General features: G+C 37.7%; 1 protein-coding gene across 3 annotated transcripts; it reads left to right on the top strand.

Moving 5' to 3' along the window:
* The first annotated feature begins 1312 nt into the window (after positions 1–1312).
* LOC104101542 (uncharacterized) lies at positions 1313–21722 on the top strand. Of its 3 annotated transcripts, none has more exons than XM_009609010.4 (27): positions 1316–1607; positions 1736–2455; positions 8909–9005; positions 9095–9192; positions 10226–10357; positions 11383–11451; positions 11717–11839; positions 11920–12069; positions 12281–12412; positions 12543–12622; positions 12782–12876; positions 12986–13053; positions 14167–14268; positions 14361–14431; positions 15892–15999; positions 16088–16163; positions 17338–17474; positions 17558–17717; positions 17825–18004; positions 18100–18213; positions 18459–18614; positions 19398–19565; positions 19676–19788; positions 19896–20019; positions 21135–21230; positions 21315–21377; positions 21465–21722. In XM_009609010.4, the coding sequence occupies exons 1-27, from the start codon at positions 1449–1451 to the stop codon at positions 21516–21518; spliced, it is 3645 nt and encodes a 1214-aa protein (XP_009607305.1). In that variant the 5' UTR covers positions 1316–1448; the 3' UTR covers positions 21519–21722. The 3 variants fall into 3 exon arrangements, 2 of the variants coding, with proteins under 2 accessions (XP_009607305.1, XP_009607306.1); XM_009609011.4 differs by having other exon boundaries at positions 1317–1607; positions 18097–18213; XR_011414963.1 differs by lacking the exons at positions 19676–19788; positions 19896–20019; positions 21135–21230; positions 21315–21377; positions 21465–21722 and having other exon boundaries at positions 1313–1607; positions 18097–18213; positions 18459–18689; positions 19398–19504.

A 21722-nucleotide genomic window follows, 5' to 3' on the forward strand; every position in this document is an offset into this window, starting at 1 on the left:
ATTTGTCCATAAAACAAATTTTCTCTTTTTTTGATTTTTTTTTCTAGAAATGTGTTTGTCCATAAAAATTTACAAGTTTTTGAATTTTTTTCGAAAATGAGTTTTTCAAATCAAAATTTTCAAAAAAATAAAAATAAAAATTCCCTACTCACAAAACTGCAATATTTTTTCAAGTAAAATGCATGTCCAAACATAATTTCAAATTCAAATACCATTTTTCAACTTAACTTTAAGTGCTACTTTTGTTCAAAAATTATAATTTTTATGTCCAAACACCTACTTAATACTACGTGGTTTCGAATGGGTTGTTTTTCCCTCCAGCTTCACACGAAAAATTAAATGCTCAACCAACTTTAAGCTATAGAAAATTTTCCCTTCTATCGTTTCTATTCTGCTCTTTACGTTACCAAGAAGTCTTAAGTCTTCTTGTAAATTTGTCGTAAATTCTGATCCACTGTTTTCTTCAATATAGTAATTTTAATGTTATGTGTACCAAGTATTTTAGTTGTTCCATCTCTTTTATATTTAAGTTTCGTCAATAGATTTTTGAGTTTTGATTATCATTGTAAAGTTATCAATACATGCAATTTTATATTTCTAACCTTTATTCTGTTTCTCTGAACTCTTTCATTATTCAAATTTAATAGTTTTTGATTAATACTTATTTACTCTTTTCAGTACAGAAATAATTTTTCATATAGGTGAGCTAAATAAGATAAATTCAAAAGTAAGAATACCATTACATAACAATTTCTGAATCGAAAGAGTGCTAGTATAATTTGTAGGGTAAAATAGACATTTACAAACTGAATTGAGATGAAAATTGGCAAGTTCTATTTTTTAAACAAAGTTAAAGGGGAAAAATAATTTTCCAATGAATAGGTAGACATTTCTACAAAGTAATTTTACACAGTTGTAGTTGGAATTTTTTTCACAATCAAATTTGTCTCTTTGGGGAAATTTGATGATCTTGGAACGACTAGTAATTTTATTTTTTTAGGTTACCGTCTTATATATTTCTTTCATTTTTTTTCTATCCCTTTATAATGGAAAAATAATATTATATAGCCACTCTCAAAATATTTATCGAAAAAATATATATATTTGTATATATATATACATTATATATAAAAATTATATAAATTTTATACAATTTTTGGCTATCGAATATAAATAATTTTTGGCGCGTGCTAAAAGTAATAATACCTTTTATATTTTTTGATTTTAAGTCAAATCGCCCTTGTTTCTAATTCGTTTGGTGAAAAGAAAGGGATAAAAAAGAGAATTGAGGAAAATTACGAGTGGCAGAAGTCGGCGAGACAGGAAGAGATCACGTGCATGAGCCGGAGATCGCACGTGAGCATCAACTCCCCCGCCAAATATTAGGTCTTTGCTACTCCCTCTCAACGGCCATCGCCCAATATCAGTCTATTTCAAGAGCGGAGCAAATGGAAGAATCAGAGACAAGTTTGGAAGTGCGTAGCCTAATGGGCGAATCCGTAATCGTCTCCGTTTCACCGGACAAAACCATTCAAGAACTCAAGCAACTCCTCAAGCAAACTTTCCCTCCCGCTTCAAATTCCCCAAATTTCCATCTTTTTCTCAAGGTAATTTCTTCCATTCCTCTCCTATTTGCCTGAGAATTATTGAAATACAAAAATTTAGTTTCTAGCAGAAAGCAAAATTTTAGTATTATTTTTTGATGTTGATCTTGTGCGGTATACTTTATAATCAGGGTGTGAAATTGGGTTTAGAGAGTAAGGTAAGTGACCATTCAGTTGTAAGTGGGGAATTTCTGGTACTTGTTCCCTATACAAAGAAAGACAGACAACAGAACAAGAAAACCGAGACACCTACAAGTTCAACTATCCTAGTTGGTGGCTCAACTCTGAAACAGGCGGAGGCAGCATGGTCTGACATGATGCAAGACTTGTCTTACTTGAGCGGCATCTCTGCGGACGACAATCAGACCGAACTTCGGTTGGATGCAACACACAATAGCAGTGTTCCGGCAAATTGTTCTTCACAGGTAAAGCGCAAGAGAAGCGTCAAGAATGACAAGATGGAAGGATATGCAGATGAGCTAGTCTTGAGCATACTAAAATCATCTACCAATGACATGGATGACGAGAAAGCTAAGATATTTGTTCAGGTTTTAGCGTCTATAAATTGTTTTACCAACCCTGGTTCAGGTGACTGCGCTTGTAAGGAAGCCAACAGAAAGGACAATGCGGTTGATCCATGTTCAAGTTTTAGTGATTCGTGTGGGTGCCCAACGTGGTTGAAGAGTATAAGTAAAGTGTTTTCTTTTTTAAACGTTTATTCTGCTTCCTTGCAACTTCAGCAGGTACAAGTTACCTACTCTAGTCTGAAGGGAGCACTTGATCATCTATGTCCGTTTGGATTTCAAGCCAGTGTGGCAGATATCGAGCAACTTTCTCTACTTTGTCCTAAGGTACTTTGTTTGGAGCTCTGACTATTTTGACAGTTTTATCTCCTACTTTCTTTGATATTTTTCAACATTTTTGTCCAGTAGTATCCCATACTATCATCACATGCTGACTTTGAGCTTTGGTCTCACTCATTCATTTTTGGCAATGGATAATTGTTGGAGGGCCTAGCATAAGTGCCTCCGGGTAAACAGAGGCGGACCTACATGGAGATGAGAGGGGTCACCCGATCCCGCTAGTCTCGGCAAAAACCGTATACCCCTCAAATAATTTTGATGTGGCGCCCTCAAGCAGAAAAGCTGAACTGCTCCGTTGGTTTAATAAGTTGCATAATGTCCTCCCTCACTAGAAGACCTGGGTTCGAGACCCAACACCAGTTCTCTTTTTTCATTTTATTTTTTTTTTCTCTTTGAATTCAACATAGTGTAATATCCTGTATTTAGTGGTCAACTTGTTTTTTTTTCTTTATCTTTTCTAAGTTAATGAACAATAATTTAGTACTAGTACATAGAAGGGGATAAAATATTAACAAATAGCCAATCACCTTCTTTATCCTTATATCTAAAACTTATTTTGAGAAGTGCTTTTGAAAAAAGTACTTTTGGAGAGAAACAGTTTGTGTTTGGCTAATCACTTTGAAAAGCACTTTTGAGCAATAATTTGTGTTTGGCCAAGTTTTTCAAAAAGTGCTTTTAAGTATCAAATTACGAATAAGGACATGAATAAATTTACTTAACAGTTAATAATATAAGTAAATAAATAATCTTAAAAATTTGTCATTACAGGAAAAATTATATCTTTTCATTTTATTTAAGTAAAATATGAAAATAAAATTTAAACGTACGTAATTCTTTTTTTTTTTGGGTACGAAAGATAATATTGCATTAAACTAAAAAGAGTTACTACAGAGAGGGTGATGCATGGTGTGCATCGTATTAGTAGCGCTACATAGTTGGCTATTACACTGAGGATGATGACATAAGTTTTTTCCAAAAAAGGTCTGATCAGTTGACCCAATGAAGTTCTCTACTATAGTAACGCCATTGGTAGTTGTGATTGCATGTCCGTCATCGTGGTCAACAAAAATGTCTGTTTCCATATCCGGGGCCTGTTCAGTGGTTATGCATGTTTTCTTCCTATAGCGTATGGCTCCTGCTCGATCCAGTTGTAATGTGATGCTGACAAAATCTGGTGGCACGTCAAAAACACTAGGTTTTGTAGTTGGTGCCATGCTGCAACCTTCTTTAGCTAATCGATCGGCCACCTCATTTTCCTCTCTGTAGATATGTGCAATTGTGACACTATGCAGCTGGTCCAGGAGGTGCCTGCAGTCAGAGATAAGATTAGTGTAATGCATGTTATTGTTTTTTAGCAGTGTTAGTACCTCTGACGCATCAACGTTTACTTCCAGTGGAACCAAACGGTGAGTGGTTGCCAATTCCAACCCATGAAAGAGGGCTTGTAATTCTGCATGAATGCTGGTTGTGATGTTGATGTTACCTGTAAATCCAATAATCCAATTTCCTTCTGAATCACGAATGAGCCCCCCTATACCTGCTTTGTTAGTTGCTAAGGAAGCTGCTCCATCAGTATTTAGCTTGAAGTAATTTGGTTTCGGAGGGATCCATTTTATAGGCTGTAGTAATGGTGTTTGGTTTTGATTTCAGTTTGGTGGCCAAGTAAGTAAATTCCAGGGCTTGGTTAGTGACAAATTTGATAGATAGCTCGTGTTGGGTATGATTAAAATTATTGTCATTACGAGTAAGCCAAATGTGCCATAGCGTATACGAAAGAACAATTTGATTGTTAATGCGGTAAGGCATGGCATTGGTTTTAGCCTTCATCAAAGGCATTAACCATTCCGAAGGTTGTGATAATCTGTTAATGTGGTTGACAACATCAGTCAACCCTAGTTGTGCCCACATGGAATGTACGTTTGGACAGTTTAGAAATATATGATTAATTGATTCTTGTGCGCTATTACAAATTTTGCAACGATCGTCTAAAAGTATACCTATATGATGCAAATATTGTCTCGTAGGTAGACGGTTGTGCATTATAAGCCATAAGAACGTTTTAATTTTAGAGGTAACCGGAATTTTCCAAATCCAAGCATATTGGGGTGTTGATGTTTGGGATACTGTTGGTAGGCAGTGGTGGAGTAGTTTATTATAAATTGATTGCACAGTAAATTTCCCTTGATGTGTTAAACCCCAGTATAGAGTATCAAAATTAGTGGCGTAGGTAGGCACATGTATCCTATTGATAATGTTTTTAGGTGATCCGTAAAATGAAAGGGAAGTTCTTCCCAATCCCAACCATTGTGAGATATGTTAGGTAGCTATAGTCCTGCTAAGGTGGTTCGAAGGCATAGGACCAGCTATGAGTGATCTGATTGTGGTGTTTGGAGCAAGCCATGTGTCCGTCCAGAATCTTATGTTAGAATTGCTACCAATTTGCCACTGGATTCCATGTTGGCAGTGCATCCAACTCAACATGATATTTTTCCATGTATTAGAAAATCCCCCTTTTTTAGGATTATTCTTATACTTTTGTAAAAGAGTGTGTGCCCAAAGTTGATTGGGTGAGTGAAAGAGTCGCCAGGATAGGCCTGCTAATAGAGCATTATTTTTTAGTTCCAGTCTCTGTATGCCTAATCCTCCCAATAATCTTGGTGTTGTTATTTGTTTCCAGTTGACTAAATGTATTTTCCTCTTGAGAGGAGTAGTGCCCCAAAGAAAATTGCGCATGTATTGCTCCATTTTCTTTATAATAGATTTAGGAATTGCAATATATTACATGATATAGTTGGGCAGACTAGTAAGGGTTGATTTAATAAGGGTTGTTCTTACTGCCAATGAGAGGAAATTTGTTTTCCATCCCGCAAGTCTGGCTTTGAAGTTGTCTAGGAGGAATTGAAAATCGGATTTAGTAGGTCGTTTTTGAAACATTGGGAAACCCAAGTATTTGCCAAAAGTGGTGCCTTCATTCATGCTAAAGCAAGAGAGGATGTAGTTTTTGGCTTCAATAGTGCCATTCCTTGAGAAAAAGATCTTTGATTTTTGGAAATTTATAGTTTGGCCTGATAGAGTCGTAAAGGTATTAAGAGTGTCAATGATATTGTGACAACTGGTATTAGTTACTTTAGAAATTAGGATGATATCGTCTGCAAAGAAGAGGTGTGATAATTGCGGGCCATTGTGAGATAATTGAATGGGTTTCCATAGTAGGTAGTCAACTGACTGGAAGATATTGCGGGAGAGACGTTCCAGGCACATAACAAAGATATAAGGTGATAGTGGATCCCCTTGTCGTATACTCCTTGATGGTTGAAAATAGTTTGTACGCATGTTGTTGATCAAGATAGAGATTGAAGACGTTGTAATACATGACATTATCAAGGAGATGAGTGTGTTTGGGAGGTTGAAGTAATGAAGCGTATTTTTGATAAAAGACCATTCTAATTTATCAAAAGCTTTTTCCAAGTCTAATTTGAGTAGCATTTGGCCAGTGTTGCCTTTTTTTTTTTTTGTTGAAGTGATTGAGAATTTCCTGTACAAGGATTGCATTGTCAGTTGCTCGCTTCCCTTGTTGGAAACTAAATTGTGTGGGTCCTATGATTTTATGTAGGAATGGCTTGAGACGAATCACTATTATTTTGGTGATCAATTTGTATATTGTGTTGCAAAGACTGATAGGGCGATATTGGGTAATAGAAGTCGCATTTTTTATGTTTGGTATTAGGCACATGTAGGTTTTGTTGATCTCTGGTGGAATTTGATTTTGATTGAAAGCTTTGTGACAGAGATGTACAACTGAGTGGCCCACTTCTTTCCAATATTTTTGGAAGAAATATGGGTGTAACCCATTTGTGCCAGGCGCCTTGAATGGTTGAAAAGAAAAGAGGGCTTGTCGTATTTCTGACATGGTTAATGAAGTTGCTAATTGTTGTTGGTCAGCAATGGTTAATGATGCTTTTGTGGCTGAACCAAGGTGAACATTGGTGCTCGAGGATTGAGTCGTTTGAAATAATTGATTGTAATATAAATAGATTTGTTGTTTAATTTGTGTAGGATCAAATGTCCAGTTTCCTACACTATCCTTGAGAGCGTTAATGCGATTACGTCTACGCCTCTGTAGAGTAGTCATGTGGAAAAATTTAGTGTTGGCATCGCCCTCGTTTAACCAAAGGATTCGTGATTTTAATTTCCAAAAGTCTTCCTCCTGTTTTAGTAGGCCACTAAATTCATGTGCTAGTTGAATTTCTAAGTTTTGAAGGAAACTACTAGTGGGGTAGTGTATGGAAGCTTGAATTCCATTAATTCTTGCAAGTAGTTTACGTTTTTTTGTAAATAGGTCGCCAAAAGTATGTTTATTCCAATATGTAACATTATTTTGGAAGTTATTGGTAGCTTCAATTAATGTGGAGGCATTTTGCCAGGATTGTTGGATAACAGTTTTAAAAGTCGGATGTGTTGTCCAAAATTTTTCAAAACGGAAAATTGGTTGCCTAGGGGTTCTGTTTGGTTGTAGTGTTACAAGTAATGGACAATGGTCCGAATATGTACGAGGGAGGTGTTGCACGACTGTTTCAGGAAATAAAGTTAGCCAATCATAGTTTGCTAGAAGCCGATCTAGCCTTTCTAGGATAGTGTGACCATGACGTTGTTTATTAGTCCAAGTATAGCGACTTCCCCTAAAACCTAGGTCGACTAACTTACAATAATTAACTGGCCAACACTCAGCCCCATACAACATCGTCGGTCTGACCACCACTCTGTAGAACTTACCCTTAAGTTTCGGTGAGACCTTCTTGTCACACAAAACACCGGAAGCGAGTCTCAATTTCATCCATCCCGCCCCAATACGATGTGCGACATCTTCATCAATCTCCCCATCCCCTGAATAATAGACTCGAGGTACTTAAAACTCCCTCTCCTAGGGATGACCTGCGAGTCCAGCCTCACCTCCCCTTCCCCTCCTAGAGTCTCTGAACTTACACTCCAAGTATTCTGTTTTGGTCCTGCTCAACTTGAAACCTTTAGATTCCAGGGTCTGCCTCCATACCTCTAATTGCGCGTTCACACCGTCTTGCGTCTCGTCAATCAATACAATATCATCTGCAAATAGCATGCACCACGACACCTCCCCTTGGATGTGGCGTGTCAGTACGTCCATCACCAGAGCACACAAAAACGGGCTGAGTGCCGACCCCTGATGCAACCCCATCATAATCGGAAAATGGTCCGAGTCTCCACCCACCGTCCTCACTCAGGTCTTTTACTCCATCATACATGTCCTTAATCAACTTAACGTAGGCAACATGTACACCTCTAGCCTCCAAATATCTCCACAAAACCTCCCTCAGAACTTTATTGTACGCCTTTTCTAAGTTGATGAACACCATATGCAAGTCCTTCTTTCTCTCGCTATGCTGCTCCATTAATCTCCTAACAGGTGGATGGCTTCTGTAGTCGAACGACCCGGCACAAACCCAAATTGGTTCTCGGAAATAGTCACACTCCTTCTCACCCTTAGCTCTACCACTCTCTCCCAGACTTTCATAGTATGGCTAAGCAGCTTGATACTCCGATTATTCTTGCAATTTTGGATATCACCCTTGTTCTTGTACACAGGAACCATCGTGCTCCACCTCCACTCTTCGGGCATCTTGTTCGTTCTAAAAATGACATTAAATAACCTAGTGAGCCACTCCAAGCCTGCCTTGCCCACCCTCTTCCAAAACTCCACCGGGATTTCATCCGGCCCGGTCGCTTTGCCCCTGCTCATCTTACGCATAGCCCCCTCAACCATCAACTCTAATCTGCCTACAATACCCAAAGTCACAACTACTCTCGGAGAGCTCCAAATCACCTAGTACAATGCTCCTGTCCCCCTCCTCGTTCAAGAGACTATGGAAGTAGGTCTGCCATCTCCGACGGATAAGCCCCTCATCTAACAAAACTCTACCTTCTTCGTTCTTGATGCACTTCACTTGGTCCAAGTCACGCGCCTTCCTTTCTCGCGCCTTGGCTAACCTGAACAACCTTTATCTCCTCCTCGGCCCTCGAGTTCCTTATACAAACGACTAAAAGCTGCAGTCTTGGCCGCCGTAACTGCTAGCTTAGCCTCTTTCTTAGCCAACTTATAATGCTCCCTATTCGCCCTCTTCTCCTCCTCGTCTACACTTATAATCCCTTTACCTCATATAGTTATTTTTATCTATCATCATAACCAAATGGATTTTACGGGAGTCAGGTGGTTGCAGCCCCCACAGTCTCTTGAAGTTATATTTTTTCCCTTTTAAATTGCTAAATATTTTGTCATATCAGTTAGAAATGGCTTTGCCCCCCTCCTTCTCGCGGCTACTGAACCACCCCAATCCAACCTTGAGATCTAGCTAAACCATTGATCATTGAACTTTTATTATCAAGCACTTACGTGTTATTTTCTTTTAGGTTGTACACATTGTTGATGCTGATACAGAGGTTAAAAACTTCAAGGATGGTATTGTCATTTTCAGAAACTCAACAACAAAGGGAGACCAGCATGCGAGTATGTTTAGTCATATTTAACTCTTTGATCAAGGAAAATGGCTGCTTGATCACTGAATAAGTCTGTTTTTCTCCTTTTCTGCTGAGTAGCCCAAAAAGGTGTGCCCATATCAAGTGTTTTACACACAATGAAGAAAAGGGAATATGCATTCCGAACAAGTCTTTTGAAGTTTGTCAAGTTGTTAAAGGTATGATTTACTTATCAAACCTATAAACCTGTCTTGACTCTTATTTTTTAATTTTAAAGTTCATTTTGGTGTTGTGAGTTTCCAAAGTTTAGAAATATCAGGCAGTTAAGATGCAGAATCTCAGTCATGAAACTTTTTATTTATGCCTGTGTTATTATGACTTATGGCATGTATTTTTATGATGTGTTGACTTTTTATCTTGTAAGTTCAACGTCACATTACTGTTGTGTTGGCTTATCTACTTGGTAGTCAGACTACAGGACTCTTCTCTGATGATGTGCATCATGACCAATTTAAAAAGTTGGTTTTCTCATCCCTTTTTTTTATACTGCATTTAAATGTCTAGCCCAGTCGATTTTTGGTTTAGTTTCATTTATTTGTGTTTATGCTAAAGTCCTTCACTAATGTAGTAAGTTGCAGCTATCTTAAAGGAAAGAAACTTTTGAAAGAAATATAATATCTAGCAAGTAAAATTGTTTGGCATTTTGTGATCTCAAGTTCTTTCTATTGGAAATTACACAGGTACTTGGGTGGTATTCTGAAGTTCTGGTTTAACTTAATGTTATAGATGGACTGTGACAAACATAAGCGTCTCTTTTTAATGCTGCTTTAAAAAAAAGTCAGTGGTGTCTAGCATCTCGACTAATCCACCGGGTAGCATGTCTGACCCACAAGCACAGGTTAGGTGTTCCTGCTCAGCAACGCTAGAGCGCATGGGTTCAAGCAAGTGTTCACCGTTAGAGCGGATGGGCTCAAGCAAGTGTTTTATTGTTTTTATTTTCTATTAAGTTGTTGATCCTTCTATATCCGTTGCTCGTTGTGATCGTTCAATGTTCTGAGGTTTCCTTCATAGTTTTTATGCCGGCCACCAGTTTATCATTATCCCTTCTCTTTAATCCGGGCTTGGAACCAGCTATTCTTTCACATAAGTGGGAGTTGATTGATATTGACTGACTCATTGTGCCAGTTATTTGTTTCATAAACCACAATTCAGTAAGATTTAAATTATTAAATTATGAATATTGTAATGCAGCGTGAAAATGGAAACGAGTTCACTAAAATTTCCCTGGAAGATTTCATTACCTTTGTGAAGCAAGGTGGTGTTGGTGCAACAGGCATTGACACAAAGCGAGCAGGTTCTCATTCTTTTGAAGCAAACTGTTGTGTAAGTCTTAAAACCCTGCACAAGTCTCTTGTAATTGATGCTCTTTTAATCCATCATAACATGCTACATTTATGCACATCAGTGTTGTCAAAGGCGCACTTAAAGCGCGCTTGAGCCTTGAAGCGAGGCTCAAAACACGTTGAGCGCTTCGCCTCGCTTTGTGGGCGCTTTAGTGTTGCATCAAAGCTCTAAGGCATACTTTTCCTTGCCAATGAGAGTAATCTTGAGAAGGCGACCTTAAACAATTGATATTTCACTTTATCGTGAATTGTTTTTCAATTTCTTTGTCCATATATTTGTTATTCATGCTTATAATGATTAGTCTTGGACTACATGCATAGTTTTACTTTTTCTTTTTTTTCATTAAGCCCACGCTTTATTTGCGCTTAAAGCCCCAACGGACCTTAGAGCTTTTTTGCGCTTTTCGCCTTTGATAACACTGATGCACATCTTTCCACAATCTTTGCATCTTGATTGCACAATTGCAGTTGTGAGACTCCAATTCACACCTTCCTCTGCATCTGAGTTTTACGTTGTAATTCTTCTTCTTCATTACTAGTGCTTGCATGAGTACTAGAATTATCTTTATCTTTGTTTTTTCAGAGGTCACCCAAACTTATAAAGTAATTATTCATTGTTAATAGGCACAGAAATAATGGGAACTTAGCAGAACACATCTGCTCATTTTGCTCTAAAATTCTTTCACCTTTTAAGATGCTAGTGATAAATATCCTCTTTTGCTAGGACAAATGCCAATCAGATATTTTAGTAATTGTTAATTCTAGAAAGGGGCAATTTCAATTTTCAATGAAGTGGGTAGATGAAGGGTACAAAAGAAAGACTAGCAGTGGCCTTTTTCAGTGGTACAGCTAATTGCTGTGTCTTGAATGACCTTTTATCAATGCCAGATTCCCTTGGTTTTTGTGGTCCTTTTTTTCTTTTGATAAATGACAAAGAATTATAAATGATTTAAGTTGAATACCCGAAAAAGAGTGCTGCAATTTTGATAAGCTTTTGACATGCAGGATACAAATCCTTTGACACCTTTGGAAATGGTGGAACATCTGAGAAGGGGGTTTGGATCTGATGGACAGGTTTTTACCTTGTTGCTTTTATTCACTTTTACATTGTGCTTCTCCCCTCTTGACAACTGCATATATTCCATTTTCTTTTCTTATGGGTGAGTTACTCCGGGAGTGCGTTTTATTGCTATGCTGTCAGAGAAAATTGAAGTCCTCATTTACTTCAGTGGGCATGTGCTTCAATTGTGAATGACTTCAAAATGGCTACTATATGACCCAAGTATTACTGTTAGAGGCAAGCAAAGGTTGTCCACCATTATTTCTGTTCCTGCTGCAGGTTGTTCATGTCGAAAAGATCAGTGCCCGCAATGCCACCTACGTTGAGATCCCAAGTTCACTTTCAGAAAGCACAATGTTGGCATTGAAAAATGTTGGAGTTACCAGATTATATAGCCATCAGGTAAGGTACTGGTCTATCTAATTGTGGTTTCCCCTTAAAACAAAACTTTTCTCTAAAACTTTCTAAGCATTTTTCTACAGGCTGAGTCTATTCAGGCTTCTCTTGGGGGAAAAAATGTTGTTGTAGCTACCTTGACATCCAGTGGGAAATCTCTTTGCTACAATGTGCCAGTTTTGGAAGTATTATCCCAGAATTTGTCAGCATGCGCGTTATACCTCTTTCCTACGAAGGTTCGTAACTTTATTTTTCCAAGCTTAATTGTTGAAAATTCAGTCTTTTGGAAAGGTAGTCTCACAGAAATCTTTTGCCTTTACATTTTTTGCTTAGTTTGTTGGATGGGCTTTGCGTCTGTTAAGATTTGCTTCAATTCTGTTGTAGTCTTAACAAATCTTTATTAGCAACTTTGCAGCAGCTTCTACATCATTTGAGTTGTCAATGCAGGCTTTAGCGCAAGATCAACTAAGGTCTTTATTAACCATGACAAACGAGTTTAGTGCTGGCTTTAGGATTGGCGTATATGATGGGGACACTTCTCAGACGGATAGGAGGTGGCTGCGTGATAATGCTAGACTGGTATTCAGTAAGTTTTAATGTTTAGATAGGCTGAGCATTTCTGTTCTTGCCCTTTTCTCTGTTAGTCTATTTCTCTACCTCTCGTTTCGCTTCTCTTATGCAAGTACTGAAATTTCATCTGCTTATACAGTTGATCACAAATCCTGATATGTTGCATGTTTCAATCTTGCCATGTCATAGACAATTCAGTCGAATTTTATCAAATCTTAGGTAAATTTTCCTGATCCTTTAGTCCTTTTTGTTTTACATTACTAATGTGCTTGAACCTTTCCTGGTTCGTTCTTTCTCTTAGTGTCCTGGAAGTACTCTTTTTTAAATAAAAAAAAAAGATTGATTTTTTGACGCCTTAATCTTATTTGCATGTCTCAGGTTTGTCATTGTTGATGAAGCTCATTCTTATAAGGGGGCATTTGGATGTCATACTGCTCTTATTTTGAGGAGGCTTTGCCGACTTTGTTCTCATGGTACTCTTTTCCTTGTTGTCTACTGCTACTACAAGACTTTTTCTATCTTTTTCTATGTCTTGTTTGTTCCTTGTGTTGAAAATTAGCTTTTAATTGATTTCTCATGCAGTGTATGGCAGTAATCCTTCATTTATATTTTCTACGGCGACTTCTGGAAATCCCGTGGAGCACTCAAAGGTATCAATAACATGGATAGTTTCACTGTATTGAATCTTTAACTAACTTAGGTAGTGCTTAAAGTTTTATCTGTATGGTTTACATTATGACACGAGAAATGAAGAAGATAAGTGAAAGAGAGATGACTTTCTACCAGAATACACCCAAAAGAGGAATGAACTCGCCACCTTGAGGAATATGCCAAAAGAGCTGAGAGTTAAAAGTAGAAGAAACCCTTCTTCTGAATAGCTAAGACACTCATAAAATTCAATCACAAAAACTATCTCCTACATGCTTGGAGATAGTTTTTGTGATGGATCAACCCTTCATCTCTAGGCTGAGAATTTTAAACAAAGCTCACCCACTACGTCTACCGACATATTACTTTGCACTATAAAATCTAAATCTACTCTACTGGAATAAAGTAGACATGGAATCGGGTTATAATCTTTGAAATCCAACCTAAGTTCTATTTAAAAATACTTTAAAACGGGAATTTCTTCACCAAAATATGAAGTGTTAATGGTGAAATTGGCAACTCATTTCCCAGCCACCTTAACATACCTCAAATAGATTGACCACATCTTACAGTAGGAGACTCCGAATGATGATTCGTTTAATCTTTTGGAGAATAGACATCCTCTAAAATTCATGATTTAATTCTTTCTTCTTATCAAGAGATATTTTTTCATTGGAATTCTTCTTATACACAGATATTATGTTGATGTTGACTCTTATTCAGCCTCCTTTCTGTGCTCTTGATAGCTTTGTTGTGTTTTTGCATTCATATTTCTCTTATTTTTTAAAATAATCTGATAATATCATGTTAATTGTCGCCTATTACTTTTCCCTGGTACCATGGAGGATCACATTTCTATAGTTTCTTTATAAGCTAGTCATTCACATAGAAACCTTGAATGCTCAAAACTTTACAACATTCTTATTCTTCGTTAGCAGATGTTCCCACCTCTATGTGTGGAATTCATCTAAAGCTGAAGTCTAGGATGAACTTCGCAAATGCTTGCATGTTATAAGACTTCAAATAGAGGGTTGTGTATACACTCTATCATTTTAGACTAGTTACTACTTGGTGATTTTATAAATATCTCATCTTCTCGCCTTGAGGTAATGTAGGAGCTCTCAAATCTACCAACAATGGAGTTGATTCAGAATGATGGCAGCCCATCTGGCTCAAAGCTTTTTGTGTTATGGAATCCTCCTTTACGCCTGAAAATGGTATGTTCCGTCGTAAAGTCCTATAGCTCCCGTGTATTCAATGGGAAGCTGTTTTCGACTTTTCGTTCATCTGAGGTACTTCTATCTTGCAGATCTCAAAGAGAATTAAGAGTGGCATTGATGATGACTCTGTTGACAAACATCTGATTGCTAGAAGATCAAGGTTTAAAGCTTGTCCTGCTTTCTGTCTATTGAGAATTGGATATAGATCGCACCTCGTGTTATCTGAATACATATTATATAGAGCCTGTATTCCCCCCCCCCCCCACCCCCACCCCACACACAAACTGGGCCATCCTCGCTACATCAGGAAGGAAGGAAGTGCTGTTTCATTTCTCAATATACAGGAATATATACCAGGATATATTCTTCAAAGCGTGACAAATTTGTTAAGGTATCGGAAGAAAAAGATGTAGGCGTAGGAGACAATATATAACATGACACTACCAACATGCCTATTTTTTTTATTTATTTTGCACCGGGTGTCCGAGTCTCTTTGAGCCCCGACTAATCCCGGGGGTGCACAGGCCCTCGGCAAGGAGTTTCCCGCAAGTGCACCACGGTTAATTCAGGTTTTACCCAGTCCGATGGCCCTCAGAAATTGTTTGCACCCAGTGGGTTTCGAACTTGAGACCTTGAAAGGGAGCAAACCCCAAGGCTCAAGTCAATTGCCACTAGGCCAACCCTACCAACATGCCTATTTGGACGTATTGAATGAATAATTATTTTATCTATAAAGAAAGTTGAATGAGAAGATATCGGCTGAGTAGATTACGAGTCAAATAGGTTATGTGGAGAGAATACATCTATAAGCTTAAGCAATGATCATGTAAGAATTCTGAAGAAATTAGGGTAGAGCTTAGGTCATCAGTTCTCCTTTGTAATTTACAGAAGCTCACTGTAATGAATGCACGACAAGTCTTACAACGAGGATAACTAAAGGCAAGACTTGCACGATATCCCCATATCTGTTTTTTTTTTTTTTTTTTTGGATATAGCACACATAGGAGACCTTGATAACTTGTTGGTAGAGACTGGTGGCATTGTGTAGTCGTCATGCATTTTAAGCAGGATAATAGTACGAATGCTATCCATAACTTATGGTAAAGATTTTACTTACGAAACAAAAAAGTGTAAACTGGATAAGGCTACTGCATTTAATTTGTGATGGCACTTGATTTACTGACAAATAATCTGACGTATGTTGATATGATCATTTTTACTGCTAAACATGTAGGAATGCTATTGGCTTCATTGCTAAAGATATGTAGTATCCGAAGTAGCATAAACAAACTTTTATCCTGCCTTACTAAGAGGCTTGTGTTAGATTATTAGTTAGTGCCAGGTGCCTTACTATCACCTTGCACCTTGGTTTTTTCCTTTGTTCCTTATATCTCCCATTTTTTGTTTCTTATTATGCACGTGATCCACCTTAACACTCCATAAGTTGGATGCTTGAGAAAATGTTAGATTCTTAGAAGTTAGCCCTAACAGGAATGCTCTTACCTTATTGCCCCATGCATTTTCTTTCCTCTTTTCCTTTTTCCCCTTTTCTTCGTTATTTCATGATCACAGAGAAGTATCTTAATTTCTAACAGCATTTTGTCTCTGTTTCTGTCACAGTCCCATTTTGGAGGTTTCTTGCCTTTTTGCAGAAATGATGCAGCATGGTCTTCGTTGTATTGCATTTTGCAAAACACGCAAACTTTGTGAGCTTGTTTTATGTTACACGTAAGTGAAATTGCATTATAGAATCAAATGGTTCGTTCTCATCTTATCTTCTATTAATAGTTGTGCCGGAATAACTTTTTGTCCTAAGGCGTGAGATTCTTCAGGAAACATCACCTCATTTAGTTGATACTATATGCGCTTACCGAGCTGGTTATGTTGCTGAGGTTAGCATCTATAACTTGGTTCAGGAGAGTTTGCTCATCCTCTTTATAGTTAATCTTTCCCTAGGAAATTTACTTAGACAATTGTTTTTCATGTTGCTCTAAACTTGCCTGCAATTGGCTTGTATAATTTATTCAATTTTATTTATTTTGATCCGTTGTAAAGCATCCATATTCCCACTTGTTCAATTTTTATGCGCTTGCAAAATAGCATGATTCATACCTTATACTTATGACTGATGCTCTTCATAATAAAATAATTTGTCGCTAATGTGACCAGGAGGTCACAGGTTCGAGCCGTGGAAACAACCTCTTGTAGAAATGCAGGTTAAGGCTGCGACGTTAGACCCTTGTGGTCCGGCCTTTCCCCGGACCCCGTGCATAGCGGGAGCTTAGTGCACCGGGCTGCCAATAGTATACTTCAAGCTAGTCTGCAAATTTGCCAAATGATTTCTGCCTTGGATTCTTTGGAAATGAATGAGTGGAAAGAGATTTATAACGAGATTACTTTTTTCTTGTTAGACATAAGACTTCATTTAGAGATAACCTTCTCAGGATACAACCAAAAGAAAGCACTACACTAGTTCTGTATGCAGACAAACTGTATTTGTAAGGAATACTTTCTTGTAAGCAAGGGTTTAAAGTACTTTCACCTCTCAAAATAAATGATGTATTACTACTAAATCATTCAGAGCTTTGGATGTGTTTACTCCAGATTATTCCATGGTACTGTACCCTCACAAGAGTTAGTTCTCGTTAGATATAAGCGACCAATGAAGAGCTGATGTTCTCAGGATACAACCAAAAGAAAAAACACAACACTGTCTTGCCCATGCAGACAAACTGTACTTGTTAGGATAACTTTCTTATAAGCAAAGGTTTAAAGTACTGTTGCCTATCAAAAAAGGAAAAGTTATCTTTACTAAGCATTTCAGAGCTTTGGATTTGCTGATTCAATATTACGTTGTGTTACTACCCATCAGTTTTGTTGGCTCAAATCTAATCTTCTGTCACTTTTTTTTCTTTATCGTATATGGAAATTCAGTACTTATTATAGCTAATTCTCGCTTCCATAGTTTATATTTGGCACTTATGCTTATTGTTTTAGCATAGATAAGTAGGGTATAATTTGCATATTGGCAAAAAGATAGTTTGACCTTAGTTCTTCATGGAACAGGATCGCAGAAGAATTGAGCATGACTTTTTCAATGGCAGTATATGCGGTATTGCTGCTACAAGTGCTCTTGAATTGGGTATTGATGTAGGACATATTGATGCAACCCTACATCTAGGATTTCCAGGCAGCATAGCTAGGTAGTAACTGTTTGTTTGTATCCCTCCGACGATTTCACACTTTTTATTCTCAAACTGATATTGTTCCAAATTTTTTCATCAAGTCTGTGGCAACAAGCAGGAAGGTCAGGCAGACGAGGAAATGCATCACTTGCAATTTATGTTGCCTTTGAAGGGCCTTTGGATCAGTATTTCATGAAGTTTCCCCAGAAACTTTTCAGGGGCCCAATTGAATGTTGTCATATAGATGCAAGAAACCGGCAGGTTGTTTTGATTTCTTCTTTTCTTGACTTTTCCATCATTTTCAAATTTAGTGATTGAACCATGTTTTTAGTAGGGAATTCACTTAACATTCGAAAAGCATTTGACAGGTTCTTGAACAGCATCTGGCTGCTGCTGCTTTTGAATATCCACTGAGCTTGTCTGATGACGAGAAATACTTTGGCCCTGGTTTGGAGAGTCTCATAATGGCACTTAAAAACAAGGGAATTCTGAGTACAGATATATCACGTAGTGCTGCTGCCAGAATATGGAGCTACATCGGGCTGGAGGTATGATCCTTTGAGTGTAGTGTTAATTGACGATAATGTGTTTGTAAGCTGGGTGTGGTTAGCTTTTCTAATCCATTCTATGCTGTTACCAGAAGATCCCCTCAAGTGCAATTAGTATTCGGGCCATAGAAACTGAGCGGTACAAAGTGATTGACATGCAAAAGAATGAAGTCCTGGAAGAAATTGAAGAAAGCAAGGCTTTCTTTCAGGTAAAATAGTAGCAACTACATTTGGAAGTTCTTGTGATTATAATGTTTTCCTATTGTGAGAAAGGGGAAGAACGAAAACACTAATAGGAAAAGGAGAGGGAGAGGGAGATCATTATTACGATGCCTATATTCATGTGTGTGTATTATTTTAGTGCAAGAGAACTCTTAAATTCTTGAGGTTTTCTTTTGGCTTCTTTTGAAGTTACCTTGTAAAGTTAATGAGTTTAAGCCCGAATAATTTACAGGTTTATGAAGGGGCCAATTATATGAACCAAGGGAAGACGTATCTTGTGAAGGAGCTTGATGTGGCAAACAGAATTGCTTGGTGCCAACGAGCGGACTTGAAATATTACACCAAAACTCGTGACTTTACTGATGTCCATGTCACTGGTGCCAACTTTGTATGTGAAGATCTCAAGTAGTCCTGTTCACTTTCCTATATGTTTTTCAAGGACTGCCTCAGTCTTCTTTAAGTGGTGACCATTTTGCTTAATCTCATCGTAGAGATATTTGCTCGAGCAAAAAGCTAACAAAATTGCTTGCTTATTTAAAGCTCTTAGCCTCTATTATTCGTGATGGGTGTTTTTTGGTCTCTGTCTATTTAAAGTTTGTGTAATCTCTACTACCTGCCAGAACTCTTCTGTCAAGTGTCTCTCCGGAAATCTGGTATGGAGATAGTTAGGGTATGACATACATTATCCCAAATAAGTGACGAAAGAAAAAAACCTTAGTTTCTGTCCTCCAAAGAGGAATCTCTATGCTACTGTTATGTCATCCTCGACAAATAAGGTGTGGTTAGAGCATGTGATGCACCCTTCTCATATTATGCTGAGCTAATGGCTCCATTAGTCAAGGAAAACCCTGAACTTCGAGTCATCAAAGGTTCGGTAGATATTTAAAGAAGCATAGTCTTTTCATATCATGTTTATTGCTGATAGGTAAATGTTCCTGCTTTCATTTGAGGAACTCGTAGAATGCACTGCATCACAAGAGATCGTCGATTAACTGGCTAGCCTTGAAATGCAAATGCTTTATTGGTCTTATTTAAGGGGAAAAAAGTTATCATATTGCTTATTGCGTGCTACTTGTGAAATAACTCTGTGTATACCATGTCATTTGTAAAATTCAGCTGTTACATCCCAGTTAATATTGGATGGACATGATAATATTTTACCACTATGTAGGCTTACCCAGCAATAACGACTAGTCTGTCTCTTCCAAGAACAACTGCCCAAGCACACAGTTGCAGAGTAACGACTACGTGGTTTGGTTTCCGCAAAATATGGAAAAAGAGCAACCAGGTCTTTGACACTGTTGAACTATCACTTCCTAATTACACATATGAAACTCAGGTGAATACCAGTTTGAAATGTGTTTTCTGGAGTTCCTCTGTGTGATATTCGTTCATCACTGTTTTAGTACTCTTTCTTCTTTGTAATTTGTAGCTGTAATGAACATGCAGGCTGTCTGGATTCAAGTCCCTCAGACCATAAAGACAGCTGTAGAGACCTTAAATTATTCATTCCGAGGAGGTTTGCATGCTGCTGGTCATGCTCTTCTTAATGTCGTTCCTATGTAAGTTTCAAGCACATGAGTTTTTAGATCTGGCTCAACATGTTCTCTGTCTGTGTTAACATACATTAGAATTGTTCTCTCATTGTCTCCTGAAACTTGTGCTGAAGGTACATAATTTGCAATTCATCTGATTTAGCTTCAGAGTGTGTAAACCCTTATGATACCCGTAATGTTCCAGAAAGAATTCTGCTTTATGATCCACATCCTGGAGGAACTGGCATTTCAGCACAGGTTAACGATCTCTGCTTTTTATTCCTTTTCCTATCATGATTTTATTCAAATTATGTTGTTTTACTAGCTTTATGGATGGTTGTACCATTTTGTCAAGATTCCGAGGAACACCAGGAAACTTACGAAAAGGGACCTTAATTTAATTGGTTAGGTTTTGAAATAGATTCAGAATATCAGTAGGACGTTATTTACTGAAGTGATGAATTACAACAACAACATATCCGGTATGACCCCCCACAAGTGGGGTCTGGGGAGGGTGGGGTGTACGCATACCTTACCCCTACCTTGTGTGAGGTAGAGATGTCGTTTCCGATAGGCCCTCGGATCAAGACACTGAAGTGATGAATTAAAGAAATTTCTAATTATAAGCTGGAACGGCTTTTGCTATATTTAATCATCAAGTAGATGACGTGTCTACTTGATGACGTGGTTGGAACTTGTAGTCATGGAACAACTTTGACTGCCCAAAAAATGTAAAGCATTTGGAAAACTGCTTTTGTTAAAGTTTAGGAGGTGAATTTTCATCATAGAGAATATTTACAAATATTTATAAAGATCCCACACTTGACCTACATATACTTTATTTGCTTCAAAGGCATATTTGTCTAGAATAGAAGAAAAGTTGGTCATTTATTTATCATTTAGCAACTTATGAAAACCTAGTAATTTTGCAATCCGATGTTAAAGAACGTTTAATTCCTCTCCTCTGTTGTGTCTCTGCAGCGACTTTAAGTAGAATAAAGCTAAAATGAGCAGAATGCCTGAGTAAAAGCAATTGAAATTCTTGAGTACTATTGTGGTTGAACCGGGGTTAGCAAATGAAAAGAAGGTTATCTTACCTGTTTGGACCAAATTCAAACTGTAATAAATGTAAGTCATGGAACAGCTTCAACACCATGAAGAGAGTAATTCTAACTTAGGGTACTACTTGGTATAATAGATGTGGTATTGAAAGGAAAAAACCAAAGGCTATTAGTAGTATGGAAATGCTAAGCAGCCACCTTGTCTGTGATTTAGCTTAAACCATGGAGAAAAGTGATCTAATGGTCTATCCCATGAAATTGGGAAATACAATATTGTCACAACTTCTTTCCAAAATTATTTGATCTGGACAGGTGCAACCTTTATTCAGTGAGCTGCTGACTGCTGCTTTAGAACTCCTTGCATCATGTCGTTGCTCTGGCGATACTGGCTGCCCTAACTGTGTACAAGTTAGTACTTAATTGCCAATTATTTTATGCTTTCGTCCTCCCTGTTTATGAAAGATCGAAAGTCATACTTTTTAAGTATTGCAGAATATTTCTTGTCATGAGTACAATGAGGTTTTGCACAAGGATGCCGCCATAATTATAATTAAGGTTTGACAATAGAAAAATTGTTTGAAGTTAAAGAAGCATAGAAACATTCTTTACACCTGCTAATACCGAGCTTTGTTGTTTATGCAGGGTGTATTGGAGGAGGAAGAATCCTTCTTCAGGGATATCTCAGAGTTGTCTTAGGTGTTTTGCTTGTGCCTTTGCTTTCGCCGCAAAAGTAGGAGTCACCATTGCTTCTTGTAGTAGTCTCTCTCCTTTTAAGCAGTATATTTATACGTCATTCTACAGAGTACGTAATTACCTATATAACTTTAATTGTTCAGTATTTTTCTCCTCTCTACTACCCACCTCCTCTCTGTAAATCCCAGAAAAAACCCATTCTTGTCA

The sequence above is a fragment of the Nicotiana tomentosiformis genome, chromosome 3 (genome assembly GCF_000390325.3).
Source record: "Nicotiana tomentosiformis chromosome 3, ASM39032v3, whole genome shotgun sequence".
NCBI lineage: Eukaryota > Viridiplantae > Streptophyta > Magnoliopsida > Solanales > Solanaceae > Nicotiana > Nicotiana tomentosiformis.